At 46.8% G+C, this 15866-nt stretch overlaps 5 protein-coding genes across 5 annotated transcripts; 2 read left to right on the top strand and 3 right to left on the bottom strand.

Annotated features, from left to right (window-relative positions):
- Nucleotides 1-117: 117 nt before the first annotated feature.
- Nucleotides 118-3364, bottom strand: SPPG_02687 (uncharacterized protein). The gene is made up of 4 exons (XM_016750972.1): nucleotides 1856-3364; nucleotides 1039-1787; nucleotides 799-981; nucleotides 118-730 (listed from the first exon to the last, which is right to left on the bottom strand). Exons 1-4 carry the CDS (start codon nucleotides 3102-3104, stop codon nucleotides 443-445), a joined length of 2469 nt encoding a protein of 822 aa, XP_016610240.1. The 5' UTR covers nucleotides 3105-3364; the 3' UTR covers nucleotides 118-442.
- A 980-nt stretch (nucleotides 3365-4344) lies between these two features.
- Nucleotides 4345-5732, bottom strand: SPPG_02686 (uncharacterized protein). Its single transcript, XM_016750971.1, has 4 exons — nucleotides 5608-5732; nucleotides 5406-5538; nucleotides 5196-5343; nucleotides 4345-5111 (listed from the first exon to the last, which is right to left on the bottom strand). Exons 1-4 carry the CDS (start codon nucleotides 5645-5647, stop codon nucleotides 4722-4724), a joined length of 711 nt encoding a protein of 236 aa, XP_016610239.1. The 5' UTR covers nucleotides 5648-5732; the 3' UTR covers nucleotides 4345-4721.
- A 449-nt stretch (nucleotides 5733-6181) lies between these two features.
- Nucleotides 6182-9165, top strand: SPPG_09049 (uncharacterized protein). Its single transcript, XM_016757202.1, has 12 exons — nucleotides 6182-6246; nucleotides 6308-6471; nucleotides 6563-6738; nucleotides 6809-6957; nucleotides 7036-7117; nucleotides 7194-7280; nucleotides 7352-7380; nucleotides 7444-7566; nucleotides 7642-7778; nucleotides 7853-8018; nucleotides 8085-8340; nucleotides 8410-9165. Exons 2-12 carry the CDS (start codon nucleotides 6327-6329, stop codon nucleotides 8959-8961), a joined length of 1902 nt encoding a protein of 633 aa, XP_016610238.1. The 5' UTR covers nucleotides 6182-6246; nucleotides 6308-6326; the 3' UTR covers nucleotides 8962-9165.
- A 1762-nt stretch (nucleotides 9166-10927) lies between these two features.
- On the top strand, nucleotides 10928-14234 carry SPPG_02685 (uncharacterized protein). The gene is made up of 9 exons (XM_016750970.1): nucleotides 10928-11638; nucleotides 11715-11798; nucleotides 11870-12228; nucleotides 12302-12502; nucleotides 12566-12705; nucleotides 12759-12898; nucleotides 12961-13029; nucleotides 13092-13176; nucleotides 13235-14234. The coding sequence occupies exons 1-9, from the start codon at nucleotides 11096-11098 to the stop codon at nucleotides 14083-14085; spliced, it is 2472 nt and encodes an 823-aa protein (XP_016610237.1). The 5' UTR covers nucleotides 10928-11095; the 3' UTR covers nucleotides 14086-14234.
- On the bottom strand, nucleotides 14137-15799 carry SPPG_02684 (uncharacterized protein). Its single transcript, XM_016750969.1, has 6 exons — nucleotides 15573-15799; nucleotides 15475-15506; nucleotides 15329-15412; nucleotides 15001-15270; nucleotides 14744-14935; nucleotides 14137-14664 (listed from the first exon to the last, which is right to left on the bottom strand). Exons 1-6 carry the CDS (start codon nucleotides 15653-15655, stop codon nucleotides 14234-14236), a joined length of 1092 nt encoding a protein of 363 aa, XP_016610236.1. The 5' UTR covers nucleotides 15656-15799; the 3' UTR covers nucleotides 14137-14233.
- Between the last annotated feature and the right edge of the window lie 67 nt (nucleotides 15800-15866).

Here is a 15866-nt window from a genome sequence, read left to right as displayed (position 1 = left end):
TTATTTCATGACATGTTCTCTCCATGCGTCAATTACCGCTCGTTACGAGGACTTTTCCCAAATGTTCAAGCGGATTCAAATAACATGAAAATGCTAGTGTATCGCAAACCAAATATTCCACCATGTAATTTTCATATACTCGATTGTATTTTGGTATGAACATGTTCCCCTCCCACAAGAACAAAACATGCAACAAACTAATTAAAATGCCTGCATGTGTATGTTTGACGAACACTAACAAAATATAAAAATAAAAAAAGGTGTATACAAAGAAAAACAATAACAAACTCCGTGGTCCACCAACTGTTAACATTTTTAAAAAACAAAAAAACTATTAATCCAAATTGTTCAAATGATATATGCAACTTGGTTCTTCTTTTTAAATTCAAATCCATTCCGTTTTTTTGTCTTGTTGAAAACATGTCTCAAAAAAAATCCGAAATTATTGCAAATATCTGCCATCCGTCTCCCAATTCTGACTCGGTACAATCGGGATCTGATCGTACCCAGCAGGATGGCTCATATAAAATCCATTATCAACAACCATCATTTTCCCATGTTGAACCATGGGTTGTTGTTGGGGATGCTGGTTAAACATTGGGAGGAGGTTCATAGGGAGGAGAACGGGATGGAGGTGGGATTTTTCGTGTTTTCGTAGAGAGCGGGAGTGATAGTAGGCTTTTCCACAGCCGAAAAAGCCGCAGACGTAAGGTTTTATATTGGAGTGAGTCTGTAAAAATGGTCGAGGTTGAGTCACTTTTCGACTCTTGGCTCACGAAAAATAATCTCACAACGTACCCGAATATGCGTATTAAGTCCATCTTGTCGAGAAAACTTTTTGCCACAATCTGGTACAGGGCATTCAAACGGTCGTTCACCCGTATGTATACGGAGATGATTGTGGATCTTGTGACGCTTTGTGAAGGGTCTTTGGTTGCGCGTGCAGTTTGCCCATTCACACTTGTAGGTAGCCTTTCCAGACTAATGAGAAGAGTTAGATATCGGTCGTTGACTAAAAAAGGGATGGACGGCACGTACCCCAATGTGCAGGTCAGAAATATGGCTAACAAGTTCCTCAACGGTGTCAAACAGCTCGTCACAGTTTGTCCATCGGCACCGGTGTTCTACTTGCTCGATAGCAGCTGAGGTCTCTTCTGCATCCTCTTCATCCTCCGCGCAAGAATTTCCACTCCCGTCTTCTTCATCCTCTTCCTTTGGCTCCTCTTTAGTGGGACTCAGACCGGGAGGTTGACTCTTGGGGGTGGAGACCATCATGGCGTCCTTGTTGGATGCACCGAGTAGCGCTTCAGCAGCCAAGGCGGCAGCATCGGGAAGACCGAGTGGTGTGTGGAGAAAATCATCGGACCCAGAAGTCGTAGTAGTAGGAGGGTTGGAGTGGTCCTCGCTCGCCATGCCCATTCCCAGCTCGTCCATATCCATTCCAAGCTCCTCCATGCCAAACGGATACATGCCTCCCTGCAAATCGGTCAAGATGGAGAGCTCCCGTTGCTGTATTTGCGCTGTCATCTCGGAACTCCCAGTTCCTAACCCGTGCAAATCACTGCTGCCCGCGCTAGGAAACTCTGCATCGGCGTGGAGTTGCATGTTCACAAATGTCTCTAGCACTTGAGGATCAACGTCTGACGTGGACGTCAGGCTTGGGGAGTGCAGGAAACTAGCTTGAGAGGAGTGTGACTCCCTACGACTATGGTTCTGTTGCTGGAAAGCGGGGCCAGGGGAAGATGGCGCCGACCACTGAACGGACGATGCGGTTGGAGAGTGTAGGACTGAAAAGACATTGGGACGTCGTCAGTATAAGCAGATAGTGCCACCAAAACTTACTCATGCAACATACCTTGCATTGATCCAGATCCCAAGTGCATGTGCGGATCCAGTTGCGGGGACGAAAGCATTTGGGCGCCAGGCGACGCTAAGCCATGTCCTAAGGAACTACCTCGTCGATGCCCCAATGCCAGCTGCCTGGCGTGCACCGCGGCATTTGTCGCTGACGACGGAATGGAATCCGTAGAGTGCTGGCGGCGAGCAGCCATGCTGAACCCAATCGCAACAAGGGCAGGATCATTGACAGGTGAGTGAGGAAGGTGCGATGCCGGCTCAGGAGCGAATGTTCCAATGGAATAGCCTCTCCGATGTCCCATGTTGTGAGTTCGGCTAGCCTGGACGGTCGGCTGAGGCGGGTCACTAATGTCCGGTAGGGACGCACGAGGTGGAGTCCGGATATGAGTCGAGGTCGGAGATTGATGTTGTTGCTGTTGCAACCAAGGCGATGTGGGTGAGGGTGATGAAGGGGATTTGGGACTGCTTAACGGGTTAGAGTTTTGTCGCTGCAAGGGCGGGCTTTTGAGTGCCGACACAGATGGATGGGCGGCCATCTGACCCGTGTTTAGCGAGTGGCCCCCAACGGACATGCCCCTCCTATGGGAAGGACGGAAGACATTCTTTTTAAGCTGATCCATAGTCTGTTCACCTCCCGATAAGGATCCTCCTGGCGAGAGCACTTGGAACGAAGGCGATCGAAGATGATGAGGCTTATCATTCCCAGACGGAGAGCCAATGGAAGCAACTCGGCGATGTCGCGACAGGCGCATGACCTTGGGCTCTGATGGTAAACTTCCCCAAGGGGATGTAGTAGAGGGAAGAGATGTTCCAGACGGAGGATTGAGAGACATTGTGGGTTCTGTGGGGGAGGATATCATCATGGAATCGTTGGGTATTGAGGAGGAGGAAGAGGAGACCAGCTGCGCTCCGTTTGAAACGAAAGCATGTACTGTCGGACTGTGCATGCTGGACATATCGGTAACAGTAACATTGACGGGACCTGCCGTCTGTTGCTGCTCTTGCTCGTGTTGCTGCTGCTGCTGCTGATGTTGTTGTTGTTGTTCGTGTCCTTGAGGAGTGTGTGGTGGTTGTTCGTCGTGTAGTAGTTGTTGGTGGGTGTTAAAGTCTTCAAAAAAAGACATGTCAAAGTCGAGCATATGTGTATCAATGTCGTGGTGGTGCGTCTGAAAACTGGATGGATCGAGCAAAGGTGCTGTCACTGCTGCTGTCGCAGACAGAAACAATTCATCCAAGGACGGCTCCATACTGCTCGGGTGTTTTTCAGAGTGTGTGTGTTTTGGTTGCAAGTTGCGCCCAATTCTTGGCAAGTTCGCTCGTTTCGTTTTTTTTTTGTTGGGGGTTGTCCCGCAGCGGGAAATATATAAAGTAGTGTACGAGTCCTTTTGAATAAGCAGCAGCCAGCCGAAAGTTTGTCTTTGCGAAAAGGTGGAAGCTCTAAAGTCCAAAAGAGATTGCCATGTCAGTTGTGCATGCTGTGGGAAATGGCAAGCGCGAACCTATATGTGTGTCTTGGCACCCCCAGACAATAATAGCAACACTAGCAGTTCACGCAAGCGCCCAAAGCAACAAGAACAACAAGCAAGTTGAACATGGTTTAAACAAAAAGGTTTCCGTAGTTGAACCCAAACGACGATTGCAAAATGGCGAAAGCCCAAAAGTCCACCTTCAAGTTCTCTAACCAACAAGTCCTCTTGTGTGTGTTTGTGGCCCTTTATGTTTGTTCCTTCTTTCTCACCTTTTTGCTCCAAGGAGAGAATGCAAGGGAACTCGGATACCCAACAGATATATACCTGAACAAGAATGCTGAGAAATATCAACACTTGAAGTTCGTACGCATAACTTCGTGGCCGAGGGGAGGAGCAAAACAAGAACAGCCGCTTGTATCTTTCGAACAAGAAACGGAGCGACAAGGGTGGTAGCTACTTTTTAAACAAACTTGTTTCTTCCTTCAGGACCTTTTGAACAAAAGGACGAAACAACCAAGTTGGAGCGAGAAGGATGGCGGACTTTTTTATCGAACGTTTCGATCTTTTTTCTTTTGTCGACCCACTTTCAAACTCTACGTCTGTAGACAAACGGAGAATGGAGTAAAAACCAAAACGCTAAACGTCCCCCGGCCAGTATGTAGCAGTTACGAACGATAGGGAACTTTGAACGACAAACACACAAACTCCATGCAACTCCAAACACTTGAAAAAAACAAAGTGTCAAGAACCGTGTGCAAGCAAGAAAGTGTTGCCAAAAGGCCTACTTCAAAACAAAATGAAACAAACAAGGAACTCTGCGCGTTTTGAGTTTTTGGGCACGCCACGTTTATTGACAAGTGTGCTTTTTTATTTTTGATTTTCATATCGCTTTTTTTTTTTTATATACGGAGAGATTTGGATATGTAGGAGATGGATTTGGCAAACGCCAAGAGGCATGATTGCAGGGATGATTTGCGGCAAGCAACGGTAAAGATTGACAAGGTTCATCTCTACTGGTTGGGGATCAGCCAATCTGCACTTGTCCAATCTGCACACACACATACACAACCGATAGTTTTGTAGAATAAAAACGTGCATGCAAAAACTAGAGTATACATAACGACAGCCATTAGTCAACTTGTGAGACCTTCACCAACACTTTATCAACAAAGCCGTGTGCTGCGACTGGTTTACTGGGTTTCGAGCACAAGGCCAGAGGGCCCCCAACATGTTTGATGGTTTTCCCCCCATTGTCTCAGAGATGTCTTTGTGTATCTAGAGTGTTTTGTATCTGGTGAACCACATTACTTCTGCGCTACATCCCGTCAACCGATACTTGTCATCCATCCAAAACAAAGGCCCCCATTACACACAACCATGGTTCCGCCATGGTTGTCATTGGTCTACAGGCCGTCTCCCTGGATCTGCGCCGCCAATCTCTCGTCTCCCACCATAGACAATACCACTTGCGTTCGCACCCCCACTAAACCCCATCTGCTGACTTGTCCCGGCAACATCCCCAGTGCCAACTGACGGGTCCACAACCTGTCTTCTCCCACCATACGCGCCCATACCACTCTGACTGGCGCCTCCTGCAAACCCCATCTGTAAGCCGATTATGCTCTTCCCTTGGGCCAACTGCTCGTCTGAAAAGGACAGTTCGCGTTTCTCGGCAAGCTTCGGTCCCAAAGTCGGCCCATTAGGCAGGTATCCGAGTTTATGTGCGTGGCGTGACAGAGCAAACAATGTATCGACTACTTGATTGGGGTTCTTGTTCTCATAGAGCTAGACGTAGCAAACGGGGAAATCGGATGGATTAGGCGAATAAAATCCCAATGAAAAACAAAAAAGATAAACTACATTACATACGTCGATCGTTTGAAACTGATCCGAGGCGGGAACTTGAAAGTAGGTTGTCAAAGCGCCAAGAAAGTGGTTAATGTTTTCCATTTGCTTGAACGGCATGCGCGATGTAGTGAATTTGAGCGGCTTGTCGGGCAGCAGGACGTTGATCAGTCTAATTTCATTGTTTAAAAAGTGTTTTTTGCGTGAATTTTGTTCAAAAACGGGCAAACTCACTTGCAAAGCAGTACGCCATCCCTCAGCCCATCTTGCAACGTTTCCCCTTGACATTTCTCGCCGGTCACCTCTTCCACCCAAGCCCGTGCTTCAGCCTCTCGCGCAGGATCGTACTTTGCCGCGGCCTTTGCAGCTATATCAATCCAATGTTGGAATGAGCCCCCATGGTATATCAATTGCATTTTGTTCTTTTGGAGCATACCCAATTCCTTGTCGAGTCCGTAAATCGGTACTTCAGACATGACGTTTTGCTATGCGTAAAGTAAGCCAGCCAGCCAAGCAAAGAAGCTTTTATAAAGTCTTTGAACACCGCAATTTGAACGCCTTGCCGCTAACTGACGCGTCGGGCCCTTTCGTGGGTTCGTGATGTGTTTTTGTCCATTAGGTAAACGGCCATAGACTTGAACACACAGAAAAAGCACGACGGATGCACAACCAGCAACAATGAAGAGGACGCAAGAAGAGATGGCAAGATGAAAAGAGTGTCATCAAGCAAAGCAAGCAAGCAAGCAAAGAAGCAAGGAAGCAATAGTTATACTGGCGAGATTTCTGGGTGGACATGCTAGCAAAAAAAAAAAAAACATTTGTCTTGTGTGTGTTTTGTGTTTGTGTGTCATGGCCATACACTCCAACAAGAGGACATTCAACACCTTTTGACAAGATCTCGCAAGGCTTCCAATGTCCTTCCAATGTCCATCTCGTTTTGCAAGGGACGCCAACATGGCACGTGATTTAGCAGATGGGCCCTTCTCACCCAGGGCTCCAAAGGTGGTTTGCGATCAGCTTACAGATCTAGATGCCATCTTGCTAGTCAAGCGTCGTCAGCTTTTGCTCAACAGAGGTAAGTGGCACGAGCGTTCTGCTCCACTCCCTCATCATCCCAGCTCACAGCCACCCTTCAGTTGACTATCAAACATCATAATGGCCATGAACCCACGCCCCTTTCAACCCTCCCGAACTATAGGCAGCAGCCTCACAGACTTGCAAAGCGATCTAAAGCTGCTACTCCAAGAGCTAAACGTTTCTCTGAAACCCAGCGGAGATCAGACTCACGGTGCAGCAAACTGTATGCTTTTTGGCTGAACATTGACACAGCTCTTGGCACAATGCCAACTCTTTTTCGTTTCTTTTTTTTTGAAACAACAAAAACCAAACAGTTATACACCCGCTGGCAATAAATACGCACGACCGACAAGTAGCATTGCTAGCGATACATGAACAAATGCAGGCAGCACTGTTACGGTATAGGGATGAAACTCTCACTGGAACCCTTGATGGAACTCTGGGAGACGTGGGAGACGGAGACGTGGAAGAGTTTCTAGAGTTGTTAAAGGTTCGTATTGGTGGGCTACCTGTTACAGACGACTTTGGACACAAACATGCACATCTTCTCTGCGACATAGGATCGCTCGATCTTGCAATCGTCCATTACGCCACTGAAAACTGCTCTGACAGAATGCCTATTCATTGCCAAAGACGAGTTGGCTACGCCCGAAAAAATGGGAGTCGATGCAGTGGCGAAAAAACTGGAGCAACTCATAGCGGACATGGGGTAAGTGTCATGCGGTCTAGTCGGGCGCGGGCGGATGGCTGTGTGTGGAACTCACGTTGGAGCTATCGGGTTTCTTAGATTGCAGCTTTACTTATCCGCGCATTTTGAAGACACATCAGTGGTTACAGTAACCATCTGTGGAACGATCTTTGTGGTTGATGTGAGCATGAGCATCTCTTTCGACCGTGTTAGCGCATATGGATCGTGTTTGAAATATCGGTTATTCTTTTATTCAGATCGTTATTAGCCCTCCAGGAGTTGTCACAAAGATCAAGTTGTCATATGCATCAGATACACATCCTCAACACCAGCAACATGAATTGGTGGGTTCAATGTGTAGTGCAAAAGAGCGCGTACTGGGAACATGTAACTGAGCCCCGCATTCATTAAAGAGGCCGATGAACTCTTGACGGAGATGTTGAGGTATGTGCATAAAAGTCTCACAGATCTAAAACCATTAAAGAATCTTGACACTGTCCTCTCTAGCAAAGGCGATTTTGAGTCATTCAAAAAATCTATTGCTTCATTGGCCTTCCTGGATGCAAATGCCGGGTTCCATCAAATTAAATGCATCGAAAATGATCTTTTATCAATTCATCAAATTGAATTGTACGTTATCATGTTACTGTAGCACACTCCACGGCTGAAATAATTTTTAACCAATATGACTCTTTTCGTCATTAGAGCAAACAGTGGCAATGATTTCGAAAGTGTGATGTTTGAAGGTCATGGGCTTCCATTCATGCATTGCGAAAGGATTGGTCCATCTGTCGTGTATTGGGCCACCCCTACGGCGAGGTTGGAGATTGATTGGAGTGGAGGTATGCATTTTTGTAGAGAAGCGAGCACATTGTTGGGAGATTATTACTGATCTTTCTTACACCTTTTTATTTAGAAATCACCCCAACTCGACTACGAAAAATGTTCCCAGTCATTGGAGTCTGTAGAGCATTTATTGATATGGAATCTTACCCGCTGACACGCTTCCTACCAAAATTTAAAAACCAATATTTGGTTCCGGGTAATCGGGCAGATTTGCAGCTGCCACCGAATGAGCAAGAGTAAGTATGCGTCCTCCCAGTGACCACGTCTCATTTGTTGGTTACTAAACATAAGGCTGGTGATAGGTATTATAATCTTATACAAGGTGCATCCTGGCGAAATATAACACCGCTAACATTTTACAATCCGTTGCCAACGTCGAACGAGACGGCTGCCATCACATATTTCCTACGCCTGACTCCTCCGATCGCAGCAGCCACGACTGTTGCGCGAGACATTGGGCGGGTGGTTGGGATTGTTAGTGTAGAGGACTTTGGTAATGAATTGAATGAAGAGTCTGTGGATGGTGGGCTTCGGTATGGGACTATGCTGGAGCTTTTGGTAAGTCATGCGTGTTTTTGCTTTTACCTGCCGAAGTTGCCGTGTTTTGATGGGCGCTCTGCCTGACAGGTACGAGATTCCACTATAACGCCAGGCACACTAGGCAACGCGACTGTCTTTCGATCCACCAGCTGCAAAACGCGGGACAATCCCCATCCCATCACTCAGTCATATACCCTCTCCAGCAACATGAGCACACCTGCCATGGTCCTCTGCAAGATCCCATTCTCCCACCCTTCCCAGCTCTTACCCGTTCTTCAGCTCTTGCGCCGTCAATTGACGTTTAATGCACTCGTCCGAAGTTGCTTCAACGCTTATACGCACATGCTTGGGTTGCAGGCTGTTCAAGAGGACATGGTGTCTCTGCAACTCGAGGATTGGACACCACCAGAACAACTCGTGTTTACATTTGCGCATCCACGACCGCCTCATCAATATCGGCTGACGCTCCGCGTAGAGACGGATGGAGGCGTTGGGGTAGTCGTAGAGGAGGAAACTGGGGACGGGCTGGGGAGAACGAGTTTTGGAGAGGGGCGAGTTTCGAGGATTGCGTCTCGGACGCTGGATGTGGGATTGGTTGTGTCGGCTTTGTATGGTGCCATGCGTGATGCGTCTGTATAGCTCATGCTGTTGAGGTTATTACTTTTACTTGCTGATTTGCGAACGTAGTAGATATTCTGGTGAACTTTTATAGACACCACAAGGGGCCATTTTTTGTTCCTCCTTTTTCAACTCGGCTTGTACCTTTCAACTGCCTACGGAGCTGATCGGACGTTCTAACCTGGCATTATACACGAATAGAGTCAATGCTGTTGACTTTTTTCCCAATTCCCTCACATTGACTTTTTGAACTCGTTGTCTATCAACAAAACATCCACATGAAAAATGAAGGATGTATGATAGATGACGAGATTACTGTATGTTATGCAAAAGGGTATCCATCGCACTGCAATAATAGTCAGTTGCTTTGAAAAGAAAGCTTTCATCAACTTGCTATCAAGGGCTGGCAATTTGAGGTGAACATTGCTGGAAACCGAGCTGGTTGGAAGATTGCAAGGCTGGTAAGCCCACAAGGTTGGTAGCGATGCGTAAAGTACTTGTGAACTCAAGCGCTCTCGTTCAGTGCGCAGGAAAGTTCTGTGCTCCATATATTCCTATCTCAGTTGCAGCAGTCGCAGCATCACCCTCATCGACACATAATGCACTCATCACCAAATGCTTGTTATAACGCAGTACTTGTAAGATCCACTTTTCAAGAGAGTTGCGAGGCTTTTTTTGGAGGGTACCTATTATACTGCACAGCCAATATTTGTTCAAATTCAGATATTTGCGATATGGACAAATGGATATTTAGGAATTTTTTAAAATCGAGCATCTTTTGGAAAAAAAGGTGAGGAATAATGTGTTTTATACCAGAGTTGCTTCTTTTTGCTCATCTTCATCAGGTCTGCTTTGCACTAATGATTTTCGCTTCCAAGACGACTCTTGTCCCCTCCAATCCAACCAGTTTCTTGTCCGTTCCTACAGATGCATCCATGTGCATACTTAACATAAAAGTAACAGTAGCATCTTTTGTAGCATCACTCACCTTTGTTTCCAACGCTCTTCTTTCCATCCTTTTGAACCACTGCCTGCCAAACGCCCACTGTATAGATTGATGCCAGTCCAGCAAAAGCCTATATGATGGACAATGATCAGTATTTTAACGAGGTTATGGGTAATACTCCTTGTGGAGATATAGCAACCAGTGAAGTGAGGCTCACACTAGCTCCAATGAGTGTGAGGACAATTTTGGTCTCAAAGTCCATAGTTCTGAAAAGAATTGGGCAGTTTGCGGCAAGCCCTTTTTGGTGCAGTCGCTTTAAAAGTCACATATACATGGTTAGCGGCTACGAAAAGTGTTCTATTTATATTCGTTTTATGCCACTCATTTAGTGACGATTTCCTCCTTTTTACAAAAACTAAATTTAAAAACGATTCATTCTGGGGTCAAACGCATCATGGAGTGAATGCAGCGGTGCCATGGATAGTAGCTTTCCTTTATTTAGGGGATTTGCTTTGGGATTTACTTGGGGATTGTCGCCGCTGCTACCACGGGTGGCAGCAAAAACAAATTCTACTATATGCATTGCTTTTTACATGCCAGTCAAGCACAGTCTGGATGAGATGGGTTCCTTGTCAGATCGAGAGATCTGATGTGCATGCCAATTTCATAATGGACAGCTTGAAAAGAATGGATTGAACTTGAGCGATAAACCAAACGTTTACTGCTGGAATGTGCGATTAGTTTGTTTCGACAAAAGATGTTACTCATCTACAGCAAGAAAGGTCGCTCGCCGATCGTATTTTGGATGCTAGTCTATTATCCTCCGGCACTCGTTCCCCCATGTACTTGTATGTGCCATACTCACGCATATCGTTCCAATGGTTGTTATGGCATTGCACACTTACGTTCATCTCAATTGAATCCTTTGATGTGGCATGCCCCAATGTACACAATAAAAAAGCATCTCATATTCCAACAAAATGCAGGATTGGAAGGATTCCATTTTAGAATCGCTGATGTCATCATCTCAAATTGCCACAGCAACTTTCAAACCCTGCTGGGGACTTGCTGGGCAACTTTCTGCCAGTGAGCTCTTTTGCTCGCCCAGGTTTCCCTTCTTCCTCCATCTCCCCTGCTCACAAACAGGGGCTCCTCGTCTATTTTAACACCCCCGCGCTTCTCCATTACTCTTACTGGAGAGAGAAAACCATGAACACGTCACCCACAAACGCACCATTGACAGGAGAAGATGTGCATTTGCTCAAAAAGGCTTTAATTGCAAGACAACTCCGAAAAGAAATATCAGCGCTGCTGGATACACCGGAATCTATAGGCGCTCTTGTTCCTCCTCCCTCTCCCGAAACACCTGACGCAACTTTCCCTCTCCTCTCTCCTCTCTTTTCACGCCTTCTACTCCCCTTTCCCCCTCTCCAAGCAGCAGATAACGGACCAAAAGAGTTTTGGAGGGTTTGCGGAAGGTTTTTGGGATTGTTCCGCGGGGTGGATTCGGGTGGTACTGCATCTCATATAGCAAAGAGGGATTTGCTGGCGAACAAGGCTGTGGATGCTATCGCTGCAATGCTGGGCAAATCTGTTAGGACAACAACAGAAGAATATGAGCTTAAAGAAGGGACAAGAGTGGGTAATGGAGTGCAAGTCCCGGAGCAAAAGCAGTTTGTTTTTCAAGAAGTGGAGATTGTCGAGACAAAAGTGACTGTCAAGAAAGGTTTATGGCGGTCCTCAGAGACTGTGGTACGTCTCCACTAATTTGCAATGGGGAAATGGTACACAGCTTAGAGTCCGGCTAAAATGTCTATACATTTCGTAGGAGTATACAGTGCGATCTATCATGAACGGTCGGACGGCGATCGCGCGTCGAGACTATGGTGCTTTTAAATCGCTTCATAAAGAGGCAAGTTCGCGAGTTATCTTCCATATTTTTCTCATTAGGATATGCAGTAACACATTATGAAAATCCTACAGCTCATTCGCCGGGCGAACCTCCGCATCCCGGCCTTGCCTACAGTATCTGGCACACCCAAAGGCACATCCTTGAGCTACGCGATCACGTCTCTCACCACGTATCTCTGGAGTCTATCATCACAGCCGACATCAACACTCCGCGATTTTCTGAACCAGTCTGAGCCCATCGTCCACTCAAATAGCGATGATCAGGAAGCTTCCAAGAAGGCGGATGAAATCCGAAAAGCTTTAGACATGTTCCGGGACGAGGTGTTGGAACCAGGAGGTTTGGCAAAGGTTTTTGCGGTGATTGGTAAAGCCGAGGAGATTTCCGAGTTGCCAGCACATTATAGAATGGTTGTTGAATGGTGGAAAATGTGGTGAGTATCATGCAGAGTACTGAGGAAGGCATGATCATAAAATACCTAATGCTTGCGTGATGTACTTGAATAGTGCCGCAGCCTCGTTCTACCGCACGTTCATAACGCACGATCGCGCTCCAGAACACTTGCGTCGCCTCAAAGCCTTCCATTCCCGTGCCCCGTATAGGAGCTGGGCAGCATTACTAAAGAGCACCAATCCTGTCATGGTTGTGAAAGCAATTGGAAATCTCCTCCTTGCGCGACCATTTGGAACCAAGTGCTTATTGCAGAGGTGAGCAACGTTCTTGTGTGACCATTAGTTTACAGCCCCGCTGATACAATGTTGGGTCTCAAGCATGATTACAGGAATCATTGATGATGAAATCCGAGCGACATTGAAAGAGATTCAATATGTTGAGCGTTTTACAGGTCCAGATATATCCATCAGTGCCAAGGAAGTGGTCAACCGCGCACCATTGGGTGGTTATGAGCTAGGTAATTTCAAATGTCATTCACGGTGTAACCTTTCGATTGATAATTTTCCCCAGATATTTCGGCAGACCTTCCTGCACAGATATTGGGGTACCAACCAGATGCGGCAAGCCCGGAGAGACAGGCTGTAGAGAGACTGTTGGGATATTACTGGAGGATGAGGCGTCTACATCAGTTTAGAAATCTCGTCCAGGAGGTCCGTCCGATATCCATTGTTCTTTTCAACTCGTGTATAGATGCTCATTTACTACTTTGCAGGACGTGGTGGTTCACCTCGCCAAAGATATTCTGGCAATCAGTTATAAGCCACTCACTGAAGCGTACAAGGTTGGTTCTAAAATTCGTTCGAGTGGGCTTTTAAAAACAAGAGCGCTCAACGGCATCTTTAGGCGGCTGATCCGGGGAGCTGCATACGAGACGGGGCAAAGTTCATTGAAGATTTGTTGCGGATTGCTGAGATTGAGCAGGCGAAAGGTATATCTAGGCCATGAAATGCTCGGATCATGCCTCTGCTCACAAAAGTTGCAAACAGGGCCGACTGCACCACGCAATGCAAATGCGCCACCCCTTCGCCCGTTCATCACCCTTCTCTCACGCCATGAGCATCGAATTTTTAAGCATGTCCGTTCAACACTCTCTGCGCAGCCTGGCCGTATCCATTCATTAGCAGAGATCGCATCCTGGGCCGATGACGTTGCCAAATTTTTCCGTGGATATGGCCCAGTGGTGGACTTGGCATCCGTCGTCCAAAACCCGTCGATTGATCGAGAGGCTTTAATGAGGGACTTGGAAAAGCTGCGGGCAAGGAAGAAGGAACGAAATGAAAAGGTCCGCCAAAGGGTTCTGTCTAGAGTCTTGGGTGTGGCCAAGGGAGATGTTTTGGACGAGGAATTACAGGTGTCTGATGTTGGGTTGGCGTTGCAGGATATTTGGGCCGAAGAGCATGGGCCAGTTTGGGTGGATGGTCTCACTGGTGTTGCAGACGGTGTTGCAGACAGTGTTGCAGACGATCGGAATACACTCCAAGTACCCAAACCCCTCCACAAGGCACGCAGCATCACCAGCTTTGAATCTCTCGTTGATCCTTCCGACGCACCATCCGAGACTCCCACACCGCCCACAACCGAAGAGGATGTGGAAAGCCAACTCCGAGCCCTCATGGTCGATGATGAATCTGGCGATTCCTCTGACGGGACCTTTATGATGGAGCCTCCCACTGTGGAGCCGGGCATTGTAGCTGCCGCCTCGGGCTTTGGCGTCGTGTATAGGCAAAAGACAGAGTGGAAGGATCCATTGGGGTTGGAGGTTGTCCCAGAACTGATGGGACCCTGGTTGAAGGCTCTGGGGCCGTGGTTGGAGGTAGTTGCTGGGGGAGCAGTGTAAGTTGTGGAGCTCTGTGTGGTCATTTGTATATATGCTCTTTTTTGGTTGTGGCAATGGGCTACATAGTCTCTGCGATCATTTTTTTTTTTCGTCAGTACTTGTAAATAATATATCAAACAGGTCTATGTACAAACGCTAGTCAAACATCCTACTCCTCCCACCACATCCCCGGCTCGCTCTTCTCCGGCCACGTAATGCTTACAACATCGTCCCAATCGTGGCCACACCGGACCATCAAACCCAGCAAAAAACACCGTCGCTTCCGAATGTTCTCTCTTTCACATATTCTCTTCCACATATCATCATTGACAATCACTGGTAAACCTTTTTCACGTAGCAATGTCAAATCCGGGGGTGGGGGTGCGGTCTCTGCAGAGTCGATGCGCGCAGCGGAGAGTATGTCCAAATACGCTGTTAATGCCATTCGCGTCGTTTGGAGAATGTACCGTGAGGGAGTGTAAGCAGGGTCGATGGCGTGCAGGAGGATGGTCAGCAAGTCATCAAGGGCAGCGATGCGGGGAGGTGAGCTGTCGTAGGCGGGTTTCCCAGTGGAAAACGAATACGTAAAGAGAACTGGATCTGTATAATTTTGAACAATATTTTGTTAGCTTTATACTTTATGAAATCCAAAAGCAAAAAAAAAAACATTCTGCCATACATAAAATGTAATTCTGCCTTTCAATTCCTAAATCATCCGATGCATCAATCAACGCGCTTTCCAATGATCCAAACGATTTCGTCTTCGGATTCCATGCATTGATCAAGATATGCGTCGGCGATCCGCCCATGCAGACGAGTATGTTGGCAAATGTGCATGTCGCTGTGGCGGCGTCTACTGCGGCCAGTAGGTCTATGTAAAGTTGTTTTTAGTTCCACAGCTCAAAACGATGTTCAGGTACTGCACAGAATACAAACATGTGACGGTAATAATACCCAGCAAAATCCCCTCGGCCGCACATACATTGCTCATAATCCTCCAAAACGTTGCTCCAGAGTCAACAACATAATCACCCAATCCAAGAGTGAAAAAAGCTGTGCCAGTATAGTATATCACATCCGCTGGCGTGATGTTTTCCCCAACGTGGGTGACGTCCGATTGCTTGCTGGCTTGTATGATTGGTACGTTGCTAAAGATGAGGGACCAACCAGCCCAGGTTCCGATATACCAAATCATGAGGATGACACCTGTAGCGGGGAATATTGTTAGAAATGATTTGGGAGATAAAGAACAAACAAGTCTCACCGATTGTGATTTCGGCAAAAGCGTGAAAATGATTGCGTGTCCATGGAAAGGTTTCGTAAAGCAAGGATGCAAACCTTCCGATGCCTGAAAAACCGAGTTCACAAATTGACTTGCATATTTTGATCGCATAACGAATAGTAACGAACCTCGCGTAGTCCATCGCGTGATGAAACCATTCCTGTAGAATAGAAACGAGACTATCAACAGGAGACCATGCAAAAAGAGACACAAAGAAAAGACATACGAAGAAACCGAAAAGGTTGTCCACAGAAAATCATGAAAGATGAGCAGCACGATGAAGGCCCCTAAAATGCTCAGAACGAGCATGTCTGTGTTCAACGTCCGTTAACGTCTCGTGACAGCAGCCAAATACAGTCTGCAACAGCGCAAAGCAGAACAACGACACAATAAAAGTATCGCTCATCTTTGGGCCATTGGCCCCTCCTCCCCTCCAAAAGCACACAAAAAACATCCACAAAAATAACCAAAACATAAAACGCCTTTGACGTCACTTGGTCAAGGTTCGATGCGTACGTAA

This window comes from Spizellomyces punctatus (assembly GCF_000182565.1).
Source record: "Spizellomyces punctatus DAOM BR117 chromosome Unknown supercont1.4, whole genome shotgun sequence".
Taxonomy (NCBI): Eukaryota; Fungi; Chytridiomycota; class Chytridiomycetes; order Spizellomycetales; family Spizellomycetaceae; genus Spizellomyces; species Spizellomyces punctatus.
The sequence above is the reverse complement of the archived record's forward strand: the minus strand, read 5'-3'. Positions and strand labels throughout refer to the sequence as shown.